The 18,153-nt window shown below is 36.0% G+C and overlaps 1 protein-coding gene and 1 long non-coding RNA gene across 2 annotated transcripts; one reads left to right on the forward strand and one right to left on the reverse strand.

Annotated features, from left to right (window-relative positions):
* Positions 1 to 12,209: 12,209 nt before the first annotated feature.
* LOC110620005 lies at positions 12,210 to 14,409 on the reverse strand. The gene is made up of 2 exons (XR_002488735.2): positions 14,271 to 14,409; positions 12,210 to 12,510 (listed from the first exon to the last, which is right to left on the reverse strand). It is a non-coding gene; the product is annotated as an uncharacterized LOC110620005 (long non-coding RNA).
* On the forward strand, positions 12,510 to 15,658 carry LOC110620004 (oligopeptide transporter 1). Its single transcript, XM_021763542.1, has 7 exons — positions 12,510 to 12,752; positions 12,826 to 13,265; positions 13,343 to 13,440; positions 13,529 to 14,101; positions 14,182 to 14,440; positions 14,510 to 14,692; positions 14,784 to 15,658. Exons 1-7 carry the CDS (start codon positions 12,692 to 12,694, stop codon positions 15,402 to 15,404), a joined length of 2,235 nt encoding a protein of 744 aa, XP_021619234.1. The 5' UTR covers positions 12,510 to 12,691; the 3' UTR covers positions 15,405 to 15,658.
* The last annotated feature ends 2,495 nt before the right edge of the window (positions 15,659 to 18,153 follow it).

The raw sequence follows: 18,153 nt of genomic DNA on the forward strand, positions 1-18,153 counted from the left end.
CATTCTAGGTACTCCTCTTTGATTCAGTCAGTTGAGAGGGAAAGTTTCCACACTGTGGTGGATATGGCGCGAAGGATGGAGGCTAGTGCTATAGTTGAGGGGTCAGTGAAGCAGTCAGTGACCCAGTCTTCAGGGGTTAAGACCCCAGGCAGAGGAGGGCCAGGTCTCTCTTCTCAGAGCTTAGGTAGCAAGAGGTGGAGTAACACCACCAAGAAGCCGAAAAAGAACAAGTCCTGGAGTAAGTTGAAATCCAGTCTGGGTTTAGGCGGTGGCTCGAGCTCAGGCTCAGATGGTACAGAATGCCTAAGGTGCGGGAAACCACACAAGGGAGTATGTCGGGCTGGGACTAATGCATGTTTCAGATGTGGACAAGAGGGACACATGGCTCGGGAGTGTCCTAGAGCACCTTTTATGGGCCAGCCCCAGCAGACAGCTTCTGGTAGTGTGGCACAGCCAGCAGCTCCAGCCACAACTCAGGGCAGTGGCAGAGGTAGAGGGAGAGGGGCAGCCTCTTCTTCTGGTTCCCGAGGTGAAGGTCCATCAGCTCCAGCCAGGATCTTCACCATGACTCAACAGGAGGCTAACACATCCAACACCGTGGTGTCAGGTAATCTCATCATTGGGTGTTCTGATGTGTATGCATTAATGGACCCGGGTGCATCTCATTCTTTTATTGCTCCGAGAGCCGTTGAGAGGTTGGGTCTGATAGTCTCTGGGTTAGAGTGTCCCCTATGGGTCAGTGGATCCAAGTGTGACCCGTCAGTGGCAGAGTCAGTTTGCCAGTACAGTCCAGTTTTTATTGAGGGAAGATGCCTCTCCGCCGACCTTGTGGTTCTAGATTTGACAGACTTTGACGTCATTCTAGGGATGGATTGGCTATCTGCCCATGGTGCTACCTTGGACTGCAGAGATAAGGTAGTCAGGTTCAGAGATCAGAATGGGTCAGAGGTCATCTTCAGAGGAGACAAGAGGGGTACACCTAGAGGTCTGATATCAGCTCTTCAGGCTCGTAGGTTGCTTAGGAAGGGATGTCAGGGGTATTTGGCTCATGTGAGAGAGCTTAGCAGTCAGGTTAGGGAGTCAGCCTCAGTGCCAGTTGTCAGAGAATTTCAGGATATTTTTCCAGACGAGCTTCCAGGTTTACCACCTGCTAGGGAGATAGAGTTCGAGATAGAGTTGATGCCTGAAACTAGACCAATCTCTATCCCTCCCTACAGGATGGCTCCAGCCGAGTTGAAGGAGTTTAAAGAGCAGTTACAAGAGCTGGTAGAAAAGGGCTTCATCCGACCGAGTACCTCACCTTGGGGTGCTCCAGTCTTGTTTGTGAGAAAGAAGGATGGATCCCTTAGACTTTGTATCGACTACAGGCAGTTGAACAAAGTCACTACCAAGAACAGGTACCCTCTGCCAAGGATCGATGATCTATTCGACCAGCTAGCAGGAGCGGGTTGTTTCTCTAAAATAGATCTGAGATCGGGGTACCATCAGCTAAGGATAAGAGAGGAAGATGTGTCAAAGACAGCTTTCAGGACCAGATATGGGCATTATGAGTTCCTTGTGATGCCGTTCGGGTTAACCAACGCCCCTGCAGCATTCATGGATCTCATGAACAGAGTGTTTAGCCAATACCTGGATCACTTTGTTATTGTCTTCATAGATGATATCTTGGTGTATTCCAGGAACGCAGAGGAGCATGCCCATCATCTGAGGTTGGTTCTGCAGACCTTGAGGGAACATGGCTTGTATGCCAAGTTCTCTAAGTGTGAGTTCTGGCTGAGGAGCATTTCATTCTTGGGGCATGTAGTGTCAGAAAATGGAATAGAGGTGGACCCCAAGAAGGTAGAAGTTGTGGCTAACTGGCCTAGACCCACTTCAGTGACAGAAATCAGGAGTTTCTTGGGTTTGGCGGGTTACTACAGGAGGTTTGTACAGGACTTCTCAAAGATTGCAGCTCCTCTGACCAGATTGACCAGGAAGAACCAGAGGTTCGTGTGGACCAACCAGTGTGAAGAGAGCTTTGAGGAGCTCAAGAAGAGGTTGACTTCAGCACCAGTGTTAGCCCTGCCATCTACTAATGAAGACTTCTCAGTGTATTGTGATGCGTCCCGTGTGGGACTGGGTTGTGTGCTAATGCAGAATGAAAGGGTGATTGCTTATGCTTCTAGACAGCTGAAGAAGCATGAGTTGAATTACCCTACACATGACCTGGAGATGGTAGCAGTAATCTTTGCACTCAAGATGTGGAGGCACTACCTCTATGGGGTTAAATGTGAGATCTTCACAGATCATAAGAGCCTGCAGTACATCCTGAGTCAAAGAGATTTGAACTTGAGACAGAGAAGATGGGTGGAGCTGCTGAGTGACTATGATTGCAAGATTCAGTACCATCCGGGTAAGGCAAATGTTGTGGCAGACGCCCTAAGCCGGAAGTCACTAGGCAGTCTATCCCACATCGCGGCTGAGAGGAGGCCGGTGGTGAAGGAGTTTTACAAGCTCATTGATGAAGGTCTACAGTTGGAGTTGTCTGGTACAGGTGCATTGATTGCTCTGATGAGAGTGGCACCCGTGTTTCTGGAGCAGGTGGCTCAGAAACAGCATGAGGACCCAGAGTTAGTAAAAATTGCCAGGACTGTTCAGTCAAGCAAAGATAGTTAGTTCAGATTCGACAACAAGGGGATCCTCCGCTATGGGAGCCGATTGTGTGTACCAGACGACATAGGGCTAAAAGGAGACATTATGAGAGAGGCTCATAATGCAAGATACAGCGTTCACCCCGGAGCCACCAAGATGTATCAAGATCTGAAGAAGGTTTATTGGTGGCCAGCTATGAAGAGAGAAGTGGCACAGTTTGTGTCAGCCTGCGAAGTGTGTCAGAGGGTGAAGCTGGAACATCAGAAGCCAGTTGGAATGCTTAATCCGCTACCTATTCCAGAGTGGAAATGGGAGAATATAGCCATGGACTTCGTAGTGGGGTTACCGGCGACGTCCAACAGATTGGACTCCATATGGGTGATTGTGGACAGACTCACCAAATCTGCTCACTTCATCCCTGTCAAGAGTGGCTATTCTGTGGACAAGTTGGCGCAGGTGTATGTTGATGAGATCGTCAGGCTGCATGGGGTTCCTATTTCAATAGTGTTCGATAGAGGACCCCAGTTCACCTCCAGGTTCTGGCGGAGTCTGCAGGATGCCATGGGTACCAGGTTGGATTTTAGCACTGCTTTCCATCCACAGACGGATGGACAATCAGAAAGGACCATCCAGACAATAGAGGATATGCTCAGAATGTGTGTGCTGGATTTTGGCGGTTCTTAGAGGCAACATCTACCTTTAGTGGAGTTTGCCTACAATAACAACCATCATGCTAGCATCGGGATGGCTCCATATGAAGCTTTGTATGGGAGGAAGTGCAGATCACCTGTTTGCTGGGAAGAGGTTGGAGAAAAGGCCTTGGCAGGGCCTGAGCTAGTAGAGATCACCAGCAGGGTGGTGCCCATAATTAGAGAAAGGATCAAGACTACTGCAAGCAAACAGAAGAGTTATGCAGACATCCGCAGAAGGCAAGTAGAGTTTCAGGAGGGGGATCTGGTATTGCTCAAGGTGTCTCCTATGAAAGGAGTGGTTCACTTTGGGAAGAAAGGTAAACTAGCCCCACGATATATCGGACCCTTTGAAATCTTGCAAAAGATTGGGAATGTGTCGTACAAGCTGGATTTACCTGCTTCAATGGAAAGAATCCATCCGGTTTTCCATGTTTCTATGTTGAGGAAGTTTGTGTCAGATCCGGGCAAGGTTCTTAGTGAGCCTGATGTGGAGATCCAAGAAGATCTCACTTATGTTGAGCAGCTAGTACGGATCATAGACACCCAGATCAGGAAGCTGAGAAACAAGAAAATCCCGATGGTGAAAGTCCTGTGGAACCACCACAATTTGGAAGAATGCACTCTCCAGCAGTACCCTTATCTCTTCTGAGATTAGTTTGATGTGTGTTATGCCTTGCTTGTACTAGTTGAGGAACATTCGAGGACGAATGTTCTTAAGGGGGGGGGGAGAATGTAATACCCGGCTAGACTCCGGTATCGGAATTCCTACCGTCCGGTGGAATCTCGGGTGTCGGAGACCTCTAGAAAGGTAAAAACCATGTTTTTATAAAATGTTTTAATGTGTTTTATGTTTTTAATCAAGAAAGAAATGAGTTTTTGCATGAAAATAGCCTTGGAGGAAAACTCAGGTTCGGCCGTCGAACCTCAAGTTCGGCCGCCGAACATGCATGCCTTCGGGAGCGCTTTTAGGCCCCCGAAAGCATAAGTGAGGGAAGTCCAGGTTCGGCCGCCGAACATGGCATGCATGCGGAGGCACGTTCGGCTCCCGAATGTGACCTGGCCAGCCACCTATAAAGGGGTCCCTTAGCCGAAAACAGGCGAGCTTTTCCCCCATTTTCGGCCAAGGTGAGCTCTCCGCCGCCCCTCACCGACCTTGAGTTCCTTTCTTCAAATCTTTCACGATTTTCACTAGTTTTCACTTTTTTTTAAAGATTTTTGAGCAAAAGAACAAGTTTTGAGCTTGGAGACCCAAGGAGCTAAATCTCTCCCAACTCCAAGTTAGATCGCCTCTACTCTCGATCTTCAAGAGGTAAGAGTCGATCTCTAGCTTATAATGTGTTTTAAACAAGTTTTATACAAGTTTATGGAGTAGAAATGCATGTTTAGGTTGTTTTGAGTTTATGGGTATAATGTGTGTTCTTGAGCAATATGGGTATGTTTGATGTGTTATAGTTGGGGTTTACGCTAGTTTGAGACCCCTATGAACTTGTATGCTTGATTGTGTATGTTTGGGAGTGTTGTAGAATAGGTTTTTGCATGTTTGAAAGTTTGGAAGGCGTTTGTGCATGTTGGAGCTGAGTTTCTGCCACTTTGGAGAAACTCAGGTTTGGCCGCCGAAGGAACTTTCGGCCGCCGAACCCACTTGTGGAGACAGCCTTCGGCTGCCAAAGCCTGCCCCCGAAAGAGGACTTTCGTCTCTGGAGGGCAGTTTCGACCGACGAAAGTGCCGCCGAACATGCATGAGTTTCGTCTCTGTCTGGGAGTTTCGGCCGCCGAAGGTGCCGCCGAACCTGCCTGACTTTCGGCTCTGGAGGGACTTTCAGCCGCCGAACCTGCCGCCGAAAGTGCCCTGTCCAGCCCTCCTTTGCATGTTTTTCTATGATTGTTTCATGATGTTCTAGGGGGTTTTTGGAGAGTAGTTTAGAGTTATGTTCATGTATGTTTGGTCCTTCATTTGAGTCCACCTGTGTAGGTTCGGACCCGAGGAACCGAGGACCCCAGCAGTGAGTCAGCTGCTCCAGTGTCTGGTCAGAGCTATCCAGAGGTGAGTGGAATAACTCATTACATTTTAAAGCAAATAATGGACATTTTAGCATGATTCACGCATCATTAATGCCATGAGATATACTAGGTTGTTTGCATTAGAATTCACGAATATGTTACATTGCATACTTTATTGTTGTTGATGTGGATGAACGTTGGATGATCCATAGCCCTCGATCTATGATGTGACGTGTGATATGTACGGTACGGAATGTAAGACCAGTGGGACCCATTCTACGTTCGTTGGCACTATGTAAGAGAAAGACCAAGATCCATTCTACGTTCTGGCACATTGGAATGTTATGTTATGCTATGTAAGAGAAAGACCAGGACCCATTCTACGTTCTGGCACTATTGGATATGTAGAGGGCTACTGGTGACAAGTTCATCCTTGATGTGATATGTTTGTGATGTGATGCATTCCATGAAAGCATGAAATGTTAATATAATATTTTTATTATTCTGTTCACTGGGCTCTAGTAGCTCACCCCTCTCCCTTAACCCCCAGGTTTGCAGGTATAGGGTAGACCAGGAGGTCAGCAAGAGTAATGAAGTCTTGTCTATGTAATAGCTAGTGTGGACATGATAAATGAATATGATGTTATGTAAAAGTACAGTATAGACATGTAATGTAATGATGTTCATGGATGATAGAGGTGTGCTTGACCATAGAATGTTGTTATCCCTTTTAATACATGATCTTAGATGTTTTATGATGTTCATGTAAACCAACTCAACATATGTTATATCGCCCATTGGGGCACTGATGAGATCCCACAGAGGGGTCAATGTTTATGATTATGACTATGTATAGTGCATGTACAGGTTGAGTTTGGTAAAAGAATGAAAGGATGAATGTATGAAAGCTAAAGTTTTAAAATTTTTATGTATGGTGTTGATCATGTATGGTATTAAACAGGTTTATAGGTTGTGTGTCAGGCTTGCTACGGGTCCCGGCGGCCTTAAGCCGACCTGAATCCTAGCGCCGGTAGCGATCCGATTTTCGGGTCGTTACAGTGTCTATGTGGATTTTAGGCAGCTACAACAAAGTGATGTTTTTGCTGATTTTTCTCACTTTCAATATTGTAGATCCTCTTATGTTACTTTGAGTCCTCCCTCACAAGGGAGTATCAGGCTCAATTGCGATGTTGCATAGAAAGATCAATTTTAACCCTGCTATTGATGTCATTACTTTTAATAGTGCAGGGATCATTGTGCATGATATTGCTATGAAGGTTTGGTGTTCATCTGCTACAACAAGAGAGGCTCGGGCTGTACTGACAGCGATCAAATTGGCATATAAAACTAGCTTTACGTCAATTCAGTGTACAATAGATTCTGTAATTGTGTGCGATACTTTGTATTACATAAAATCTGATTTACTATGGGATATTAAGGTCACAAAAGCAGTCATTTTAGAAATATTTTCTCATCTCAACTATATTTCTTTTTATCATATTACACGTCAATTTAATAACTTAATAAATACCGTCGCTAAACTTTATTTTTCAGACTTACTTACTCTAGATTGGCACTTGTATTAATTAAAATATTTAATAATTTTATTATAGTTATATTTTGTTACTAGCAGCCATGCAAGGAATTTTATTTTACAGATTAAAATAAAAAAATTAAACTATATTTCAAAATCTATTAAATATTTATTTAATAAATTAATTGATTTTAATATTAGCTATAGCTTTTCTTGTGATCTCTTCTCCATGCTTGTTTCTCCAATTCAAGACAAAACTAAAAACGTAGAGTGGCAGCAAATAAAGTACGACAATAACTACGACGTTTAGTTAATATTAAATTTTGCAAGATTTGTATTTTTGTAAATATCTACTAATAAGCTGTATTTTAGCATGCAGTATAATCGTGCCGTTCATTGCATGATGCCAATGGCAAAAAGCTTGACGATTTATTGTTTTAATCCACGCTTTTCCTTTTCTTGCCGTCCTCAAATCATTTGGCCATAGATATTTGCTGAAAATATTTTATATTTTTTATAATTTAAAAAAAAAAATTTATTTTTCATCATTTAATTTTATATAAATAGTATTAATAAAATTTTTAAAATTATTAGAATACTGAAAATAATTTAAGCCATTTATTTAAATATAATATAATTTTTTTAATCACAAAATATTTTTTATTAATAATTTTTAAGTGTCTCGTACATAAAAAAAATATAAAAAATATTTCTCTAAAAAATATTTTTTTATGAAATAAACCAAATTTCAATATTTTTTAAATCTTTTAGATGTAACTAATAGATAATATATATTCAAATTATTATACCAACCTGTTTGATAAACCTATCATAACTAATAAATTATTTATCAGATAGACTTTGCATTAGCTAAACCAGACTTTTAGTGTATTTATAAAGCTATTGTTAATAACTGACAAACTATTTAACGACCGTTAAATCAAACCAAGTCTAATTTTATTTATACAATATCAAAGGTAAATGGCTAATATATTTTCTAGCTTTTTACTCCTAATATTCAAGGAAGGATTCAAAATCTTGCAAATTTGGGATTTCTTTCTATCTATTAAAAAAAAATAAATTTATTATTAACCCTCTATTAAGCATGATTCATTTTATAAAAAAATTCAAATAAAATCTACTAAATCATACATGTTTTATTTTTTTCTAAATAAAAATTATATAAATTAAAAATAAAAACATATTGTTCTTTTCTAAATAAAAATGGATAATTTACGATTTAGTCCCTGGGTATTGCCATTATTAACAAGTCAGTCCCTGTATTTTCAGAAACATATTAAAACATCCTTATGTTTTCTCTCCGTCAACGAAATAGTCCTTCTGTCTATTTTTGCCGTTAAAAATATAGTAAAAGACTAAATTACCCCCAATTATTTTTCTCCTCCTCCTCCTTCCTTTTCTTCTTCATCAATTCTTCTTCCTTTTGCTTCTTCTTCTTCTACTTCTTCTCCTTTTTCTTCTTTAGCTTCTGTTTTTTCTCCTTCTTCTTCTGCTTCTTCTCCTTTTTCTTCTTTTGCTTCTTTTTCTTCTTTTTCTTCTTTATCTTCTTCTTCTTCTTCTCATTCTTCTCCTTCTTCTTCTTTTTTTTCTTCTTTTTCTTCTTTCTCTCCTTCTTCTTCTTCTTCTCCTTCTTCTTCTTCTTCTCCTTCTTCTTCTTTTTCTTCTTTCTCTTCTTCTTATTCTTCTTCTTCTTCTTCTTCTTCTTCTTCTTCTTCTTCTTCTTCTTCTTTTGAGGAGGAGGAGGAGGAGGAGGAGGAGGAGGAGGAGGAGGAGGAAGAGGAAAGAAAAAATAGGGACTATTTTGTTGATAAAAAGAAACAATAAGGATGTTTTAATAGATCTGAGAAAAGATAGGGACTATTTCGTTGACAAAAAGAAACCATAAGGACGTTTTAATATATTTCTAAAAATATAGGGAGAGACGATTTCGTTGATAGAAAGAAACGATAAGGAGGGACTATTTCGTTGACTTAAATAAACGATAAGGATGTTTTAATAGATGTGAGAAAAGATAGGGACTATTTCATTGATGGAAAAAAATAATAAGGACGTTTTAATAGATATGAAAAAAGATAAAAATATTTTAATAGATTTTTGAAAATGTAAGGACTAACTTGTTAATAATTACAATATACAAGGACTAAATAAATGGTTTTATTTGAGGGTAAAATTGGATTTTAAAAATTTTCTCTCTCCTCCTTTATCTAATTTTAACGGAAAATAGGACGGAAGGACTATTTCGTTGACGGAAATAAAACATAAGGACGTTTTAATAGGTTTCTGAAAATATAGGGACTGACTTGTTAATAATGGCAATAACCAGGGACTAAATCATAAATTACCCAATAAAAAATTTGATAAAAAGAAATAAATTAAAAAACAAAATTATAAAATTTTTTATGTGTAAGTATATTAAGTTTGCTAAAAAAATTTAATTATGGCAAGCTCTATCTTAATTGCTATTCAAATTTGAAATTTAAACTCCATTACTTTTACTTTGTTAACATTAAGTTTAGCATTTATGGTAGAGTTATAATTAATTAAATGTTGATAAACACTTAAAAATTAATTAAAAATAATTTTTAATTAAAATAAATTACATTTTAGTTCTTACAATTTTATAAAACATATAATTTAGTTTAGATATTTATAAATTTAGTTATAAAATTTTAATTTTAATTCATTCCTATATTCTTATAAATTGGTTCCTAAATATTATAATATTTACAAATAAGTACGTATATTTTTTTAAAATTAATTTATTAAATTTAATATCTTATATTTAAAAATAAATTAATAAAAATAAAAATTAATTCAGGAATTTTAGCACATATACATCTAGATTCAAGTACAAAGAGTGCTTTCTCATTTAACTTTTCCATACTTAATGATTGTTTTTATTGATTAGGACAAAAAGGGGATGTCAAATTTTTTTTATCTTATTTTTATTTTATTAACTTTTTTACATATAAAATATAAAATTTTAATAAATAAAGAAATTAATTTATAAATATAAAGACTTATAAATAATTATAATATTTAGAAATAATCTATAAAAATATAGAAATTAATTTCAATTAAAAATATAAAATTTAATTTAAAAAATTATTTTATTAATCACAATCATAATAAATTAAATTTAAAAATATAAAGATTAGAATATAACTTTTATTAAATATCAATAAATAAATTATAATTTATTTACTATATTTAACCGTGTTAGAGGAAAAGATTTATTTTGCTAACGATATGAAAATATATAATTTATTTATTATAAATTAAAATATAGGATCTTTATTGAAAATACACCAAACGGTAATTTTTCTGTTTTCAAATTTGCAATATTCAAATTAAAAAAGTTAAGCTTTTAAAAGTAAATTTAAAATAAAATTTTATTTAAATTCCAAATGAGAAAAGATGTGCCAATAATTGATGTGGAATGATAATAGGATTATTTTATTACTTTTATGTGGGATTCGTACTACACTTTTATACTAATAATCCTTATATTTTAGTCATTCGTACTATTAATTCTTGTGATTTTAACTATATTTTATGTAATTTTTCTAATTAAGGATAAAATAAATTGTCTCTTTTTTTCAAAAAAAATGACTACAGAAAATTTGATTATTCATATATTTATTTATTTTTATTAAAAAGAAGAAAAGAGAATAAGTTTAATAAAAATGCAGGGATTTAACAGTAATTTTTCTTGCAATTATGTTTTATCAAGAAAGGTGGTATTTCTTATCAAAAATTGCACTGTTACACCCAAACTCTTGTGTCAAAGAAAGAGATGGATCACCTAACAACACCATATTATTAGAAATCTTAGTAAGTTATATAAATTAGATGCTAGTACGCTGAAAGAATGTTTTCATATTCATCTGCAACAACATCAAAAGCTTCTAATTCACACTCCCACATTTAAATAAATGCCTTAGTGATTTAATTGTAAAATAAGTGAAATATGAATTTATGAATCAAATTTATACTAAAATGATAAGGTTAGCAGTTATGATGTTTTTATTATTAATTATGCTTTCAATTTAGTCTTTTATTTTTTAAAAATATATTAAAATGTCTTTAAAATTTTAGCTATAAAATATTAGAGAAAAGGCTTAAAAACCTCAATAACCGTTGAATCTTGGATACCCTCTCCACAATTAAATCCATGCAGGAAGGCTGGACCGTGATCTCGTCAAAGTCCGATACGCGAGTCCATTCACTAGCGCGTGGCCCTAATTTCGTGTACATAAGCCGAAAAAAGAAAGATTTGGGCCCATCAGAGAAAGATTCAGCTCAACTGACTTAACGGTTAGTGAGGTAACAGATCCTATAGATCTGGAATGGTATCTACGGCGCCAGAGAAAAAAGGATAGAAGAAGTAAAGTATGAGCCAACCAGATTAAGTTCACAAAGATACACTTTGAGTCTACCCTCTATTAGATCTCAGAATATAACTCTCGATACATAATAACTAATTAGTATATTTTTTTTAAACTTCAGGCATGTATTAATATATTTTTTAAAATCGAAAGACTAACTATTAATGAGTTTCCCCATGTCATACTAGATAAATAGTAAACACTTAACGATTAAAATTAATAGAGGACAAAGGGTTTTAAAAAATCTATTAGTTAATCTTTATGTTAATTTTAGTTATAAAATATTATAAAAATACTAAAATGCCCTTGATACACCTAAATTAATTAGTAGATATTTTTGAAATTTTAGAAATATTTTAATATACTTTTTAAAATCAAATGACCATCCACTAATAAATTTCTTTATTACACATGAAATAGATAGTAAGCACCTAACGATTAAAACTAATATAGAACTAATTAATAAATTTTTTTAAAGTATCATGACTATTTTAATAGGTTTTTTAAAATTAAAAAATTAACTAATATGTTTCCTTATACTATAAGAATTAAATCGTAATTTTTTTCTAAAATATTTTGTTTAGTACTAATGAGATTTAATGTAGTGATATGGAATCTTCTCCAAAGTCTTAAGGTCTTGAGATTGAAACTAGTTGAAATCAAGTTTGCTAAAAAAAGTTCAATTGTTAGATTGAACCCTAGGCTACTAATGTAATAAGTTCACTTCACCTCTACTCTATTACTGACAACTCAAGATAATATGGTTAAGCCAGTGACTATTTCCAAGGATAAGTACAGAGAGGATAGGCGGTGGACCAGATGCAGATAAGCCCAGTACATGGCTTTTGGCTTCGTCTATGAAAATAGGCTTATGGATGGAACAATTTTCAAGAATTTAAGGGATGACAGCAACTTTCAAGAATCAAACCAACCACCAAAAAATGATAAAATTAGGGCCTAAGTTTCATTATTGTATATGAAACAGTGTTTCATCAAATATGTATAGATTAAGCTAAGAGTTGAGGTAAGATGAAAAGATCCCTTCTTTAGCCGTCTCATACCAGATGGTTCATAAAATAAGTGTAGATATAATTAACAATTAACAACTAATAATTCCTCTTGTGATGCCGGTTAACCTCAGCTGCTTCTGCTTTGATTACAAATGAGAAGTCATGCCGTTTTCTTCCCGCCAACCATTTCAGAGAGTCCAAGCATAAGTTTTAACGTTCTCCTCTTGGAGTTGCTGCTATCATAGAATAGAAACAAACAGATATGGAAGAAGAAAATCATATAATAAGAAGAAGAATTATGAAATGAAGGCAAAGGAAAGGCTACAAATAAGAATCTACCAATCCTATCGTCCAAAATTTCTGTTTCCTGTTTGTTTAACCTGATTCTTGTTCAGGAAAGTTCAGGCAAGGAAAATGGTGGAGGTAGAAACTAATGGGATTCATCGACCAGACAAGACGGAGTTGCCTGAGACAGGTATTCACTGTCTCTTTGCTTTCCCTTATGTTGCTTGATTAGCAGTTGTTTTAATATGTTTCTTTTTCTGCAGAAGAGATAAATGATTCACCAATTGAGCAAGTCAGGCTTACAGTTCCAATCACAGATGATCCAACATTGCCATGCTTGACATTTCGAACATGGGTTTTGGGGGTGATCTCTTGTGCTCTCCTGTCATTCCTGAATCAATTCTTCGTTTACCGACAGAATCCTCTATACATATCATCGGTTGCAGCTCAGATTGCAGTCCTCCCAATAGGAAAGTTTATGGCTGCATCTTTACCAAACAAAATAATTTGCATTCGAGGAACAAAATGGTCATTTTCATTGAATCCAGGGCCCTTCAACATGAAAGAGCATGTCCTCATCACCATATTTGCCAATTCAGGATCAAATCCTGTCTATGCAGTGAATATTATTACCATTGTTAAGGCATTCTATCATAGGGCTATAAATCCACTAGCAGCTTTTCTTTTGTCGCTGACTACACAGGTGAGCTCTTGCTGAACTTTGTGTTAACCTTAAACTATATCTTAATCTTCCTTTGTTGAATATTTATCCTGATTCAGATGCTTGGATATGGTTGGGCTGGAGTTTTTAGAAGGTTTCTTGTTGATTCACCTTACATGTGGTGGCCTGCCAATCTGGTTCAAGTTTCGCTCTTCCGGTGCGTACTGGGACCTAAACTATGTCTGGGTACTGATTCACTAACAACATTTTTTAGTTTCTAAACTCTTATTCTTTTGAACCTGCAGGGCCTTGCATGATGATGAGACTAGGCCTAAGGGAGGCCTAACAAGGCTGCAGTTCTTCGTAGTAGTCTTTGTATCGAGCTTCGCATATTATATCATTCCTAACTATTTGTTTCAATCTATAACTGCTCTCTCCTTTGTTTGTTGGATATGGAAAGATTCCATCACAGCCCAACAAATTGGTTCTGGTCTTAAAGGACTTGGCATTGGTTCTTTCGCCCTTGATTGGTCAACCATATCTAGCTTCCTGGGATCTCCCTTAGCCACACCAGGATTTGCTGTAATCAATTTGTTGGCTGGTTTCATCATCATCCTATACATCATGATCCCTATATCTTACTGGACTGATTCATATGGAGCGAAGCGTTTCCCCATTATTTCGTCGCATGTGTTCAATGCAACCGGACAGCCCTATGATGTCGACTTAGTTCTAAATTCCTCCTCCTTCTCATTCAATGAACCAGCTTATGATGGCTACAGCAAAGTCCATTTAAGCATATTCTTTGTTTATGCATATGGTCTCAGCTTTGCTATATTAGCAGCTACACTCTCTCACGTTGCACTTTTCCATGGAAGGTACAGAAAATCACTTTTGGGTACAAAATATTAATAATATATTTCAATTATTCTGAAACAGTTGAGTTTTCAATTTGCAGAGAAATTTGGCACCAATCAAAATTAGCACTCAAAGATAATTTTGGTGATGTGCATACAAGAATAATGAAGAAAAATTATGAAGTTGTACCTCAGTGGTGGTTCTATACAGTGTTGATCGTCATAGTTGGACTTGCTATGCTTGCTTGTGAAGGCTTTGGGAGACAGCTGCAACTTCCTTACTGGGGTGTCCTGTTTTCAATTAGCTTGGCTCTCTTCTTTACCCTCCCCACTGGTGTTATCCAAGCAACTACAAACCAGGTATGCTCTTGAAACATACAAAACAACTGCTTTTACTTTGCTTACTCAGACCCTGCAATGTTTTTGCAGCAACCAGGTTTGAATGTTCTCACTGAACTCATAATTGGTTACATGTATCCGGGCAGACCATTGGCGAATGTCGCCTTTAAGACCTATGGTTATATTAGCATGACACAGGCACTTATGTTCCTTTCAGACTTCAAGCTGGGTCATTACATGAAAATTCCTCCTAAATCCATGTTTATTGTCCAGGTGTGTATTTGCTTTAATAACCAGAACAAAAAACTTTTGACTGCAAAATGAATACTAATGCTACTTTCTTTCTTCATGGCTTGAAAAATAGCTTGTAGGAACTGTAATTGCATCCTCAGCTTATTACGGCACGGCATGGTGGCTTCTCACTTCAGTAGAACACATCTGTGATCCTGAAAAGCTGCCAACAGGAAGTCCCTGGACGTGTCCAGGAGATGATGTTTTCTACAATGCTTCCATCATTTGGGGTGTTGTAGGGCCATTAAGAATGTTCGGCCGTCTTGGTCTTTACTCTAAGATGAACTACTTCTTTCTTGTTGGCCTACTGGCGCCGGTGGTAGTGTGGTTGCTGTCGCGCACGTTCCCGGACAAGAAGTGGATAAAGCTCATTAACATACCTGTAATCTTAAGCGGAACAGGGGCAATGCCGCCAGCTAGAGCTGTGAACTATATAAGTTGGTTTACAGTTGGGATTTTCTTTAACTTCGTGGTGTATAAAAGATACAAGAGTTGGTGGGCTAGGCACAACTACATTCTATCGGCTGGGTTAGATGCTGGGGTTGCTTTCCTGGCCATTCTTTGCTATTTCACCTTGCAGCTCAAGAACATAAATGGACCAGAATGGTGGGGTTTGGAGTTAGACGATCACTGCCCTCTGGCCAAGTGCCCTACTGCTCCAGGAGTAGTAGCTGAGGGGTGTCCAGTTTTGTGATGAATGCTCCAAAACTGCCGGCCTTCTGTAGAGGAAGAAAGCATCATATGTATATAGGGAAGGAAGTGTGAGCTCCCGTCTGGATAATTTACTTCCTGTTTGCGTAATTTAATTTCAAAGCCAAAGGCAACACAACACAACACAACTATGGGATTGTGTTAGTTGCCTGCCTGAGTTTTCTTGTGCTGGATTTTAAATTGTTTAGTAGAAATGGTTATAAAGTGATAATCCTATGTCAACTCATTAAATTGTTTAATTTGAACCCATTTTTCGTTTTAATTGAATGACGTAGATGATTAAAAAATATTAAAAATTTCAAAAACAGTTGGAAAAATTAAGGTAAAAAATCCAACACATTGCATGAAATTGAGAATTGAAGCCTTGCCATCTATGATGATCCACCAAACTCTAAAACACTAAACCAACAAAAATTACAAAGAAAACTCGCTGAATGAAGCCAAATTTAGAAGCAGCACCCCATGAAACTGCCGCAGAACCCGATCCTTTACCTCTAGACCCCCGCACCATGCCCCCACCAGTACCGGCAGCAAAACTAGATCGACCGCGACCGCCTACTCCACCTCTACCCTTGGCCTCGACGGAAGATATGATCAAAGCAATGACAGCGACCACAAGAAATATCTTGGAAAAGTTTCTTGCTAGAAGCTTCTTCATGTTCAAGTACATCCAAGAAAAAACAGAAAGATTCACTCTTTTTTTACCCTTTATCTTTGGAGAAACAGAAGAAGAAAACAGGAATTTAACGTATTTGTGGGAGATAAGGAGAATGAAGAACGGCGAGGGAATTATGAGAAGAAGAGGGAGAAGGCGGTGGCGCCCATGAAAAAGAATGACAGAGAAATTTGGGGACAGTTGCTGAGAACGAAGAAGGCGTGTAACTGTTTCTACCACGAAATATACAAATTTGCTTTAAAATGAAGATGTCAAGGTTGATTGAGCTGCTAATTGAGACTCAAGTCGTTATCACCTGATTATGTCCGAAATTAAGATGTATATATCTCTTTATTTTTAATATTTTTCTTGACATCTTTATTTATTTATTTTTATTACTTAATAATTTATTGTATATACTTTAACTTCGTGAATTTTAGTTTTTCTTTTTTATTTAGTTTTTCGTTAGTTATTCAAAAAATTATCAGAACATCTTCAAGGATATATTATTTTATCTTTAAATTATATTAAAATTTATACATTCAAGACTTTATTTCTCAAAAATAAATTATTGTTTAATATATATATATTCTTTTAATATACACTAAAAAGGAAGAATTTACTAGTTTTAAAAACTATTTAATGATGAAATAATATAAAAGTTTTCATTAGAAAAGGACAATATAAAAATTTATTGTTTTAACTATGTTAATTATATTTTCATAATTTATGTAAAAATATCTACAAGCTTATATTTATAGGATAGAAATATTATTTATTATGACATATCAAAGTAATTTTTATTATAAGTTGTATATTGATAATACAAATTTTGTTATGATATTTATGTAATGTTATACTAGTAATATTATTTTATATATTTTCATTTATTTCGAATGTAAATGTAACATACAAATGGATTTAATAAATCTTAGCAAATGTAATAAGAAAAATTATTTACCTAGTATTTCCTTCATTGTATAATGATAGTGTTAATTTAAACAGTAGTTTGTGTTTTTAGTTTTCTTATTGCACTCCATTAATATGAATTAAAAAATAATAATTTATTAATTTTAAGAATAATTAATGTAAAGATATTTTTATTAAAGATATAAATTATTTAATTTATATTTGATGCGATTAAAATGAAAATGAAAATGAATTGTAATTGTTTAATATATAAAAAAGAACATGTGAGGTAGTTAGTGCTTATAGCAGTCACTCCGACACTCAAATCTCCTAGAAATCTGACTGGTACTGGTTAATGGATAAAAAATCTCGCATTTATAAGCATAATAAGGATTTGTTAGATTGTATCCTATTAATGGTAACTTTTCATTAGGGGTGAGCAATATTCGGTTCAAACTGAAAAAACCGACCGAATCGAATTAATTTCAAAATTCAGTTTGGTTTTTTATTCAATTCGGTTCGGTTCGATTCGATTTTTAATTTTAAAAATTTCGGTTATTTTGGTTCGAGTCAATTTTAATAAAAAAAATCGAAAAAACCGAACCAAACCGATTAATGATAACAATATGTTATTTTTAATAATATAGAGAAATTAAATTATATTAAGATTAAAATATTTTAATTAAATTTTAAAATATTAAAAATAAAGTGTAAAAATAAAAAATTTATTAAAAATTAAAACCGATCAAACCGAACTAAATCAAATCGAATCAGACCGGTTTGGTTCGATTTGATTTCTGACCAAAAACAGTTCGGTTCCATTTTTATAAATATGATCATGTCCTATGGTGACAGCTCATAACTTATTTTGTACAATTATTATGTTGCATCAGAGGTCCTCTATTGGTCTTTGATTTCTTTAGATTCGAAAGTTACAGTTGTTTTCATGATCTTGAACACGTAGCATGTACAAATTAGCTCTCTATACCCACGTTTCTATTTTTACCAAGTATTTTATGATCGGTACTCAATCCAAAACAACCAGAACTCTCGTCCAATTATATCATACATCAATTCGCCAATCTGATAAATAAAATTTAAATAACCTGGATAATTATATTAATGAGACTAACACTTGATCGAATGCTTGGCAGTTATCCGCCTCCCT

The sequence above is a fragment of the Manihot esculenta genome, chromosome 8 (genome assembly GCF_001659605.2).
Source record: "Manihot esculenta cultivar AM560-2 chromosome 8, M.esculenta_v8, whole genome shotgun sequence".
NCBI lineage: Eukaryota > Viridiplantae > Streptophyta > Magnoliopsida > Malpighiales > Euphorbiaceae > Manihot > Manihot esculenta.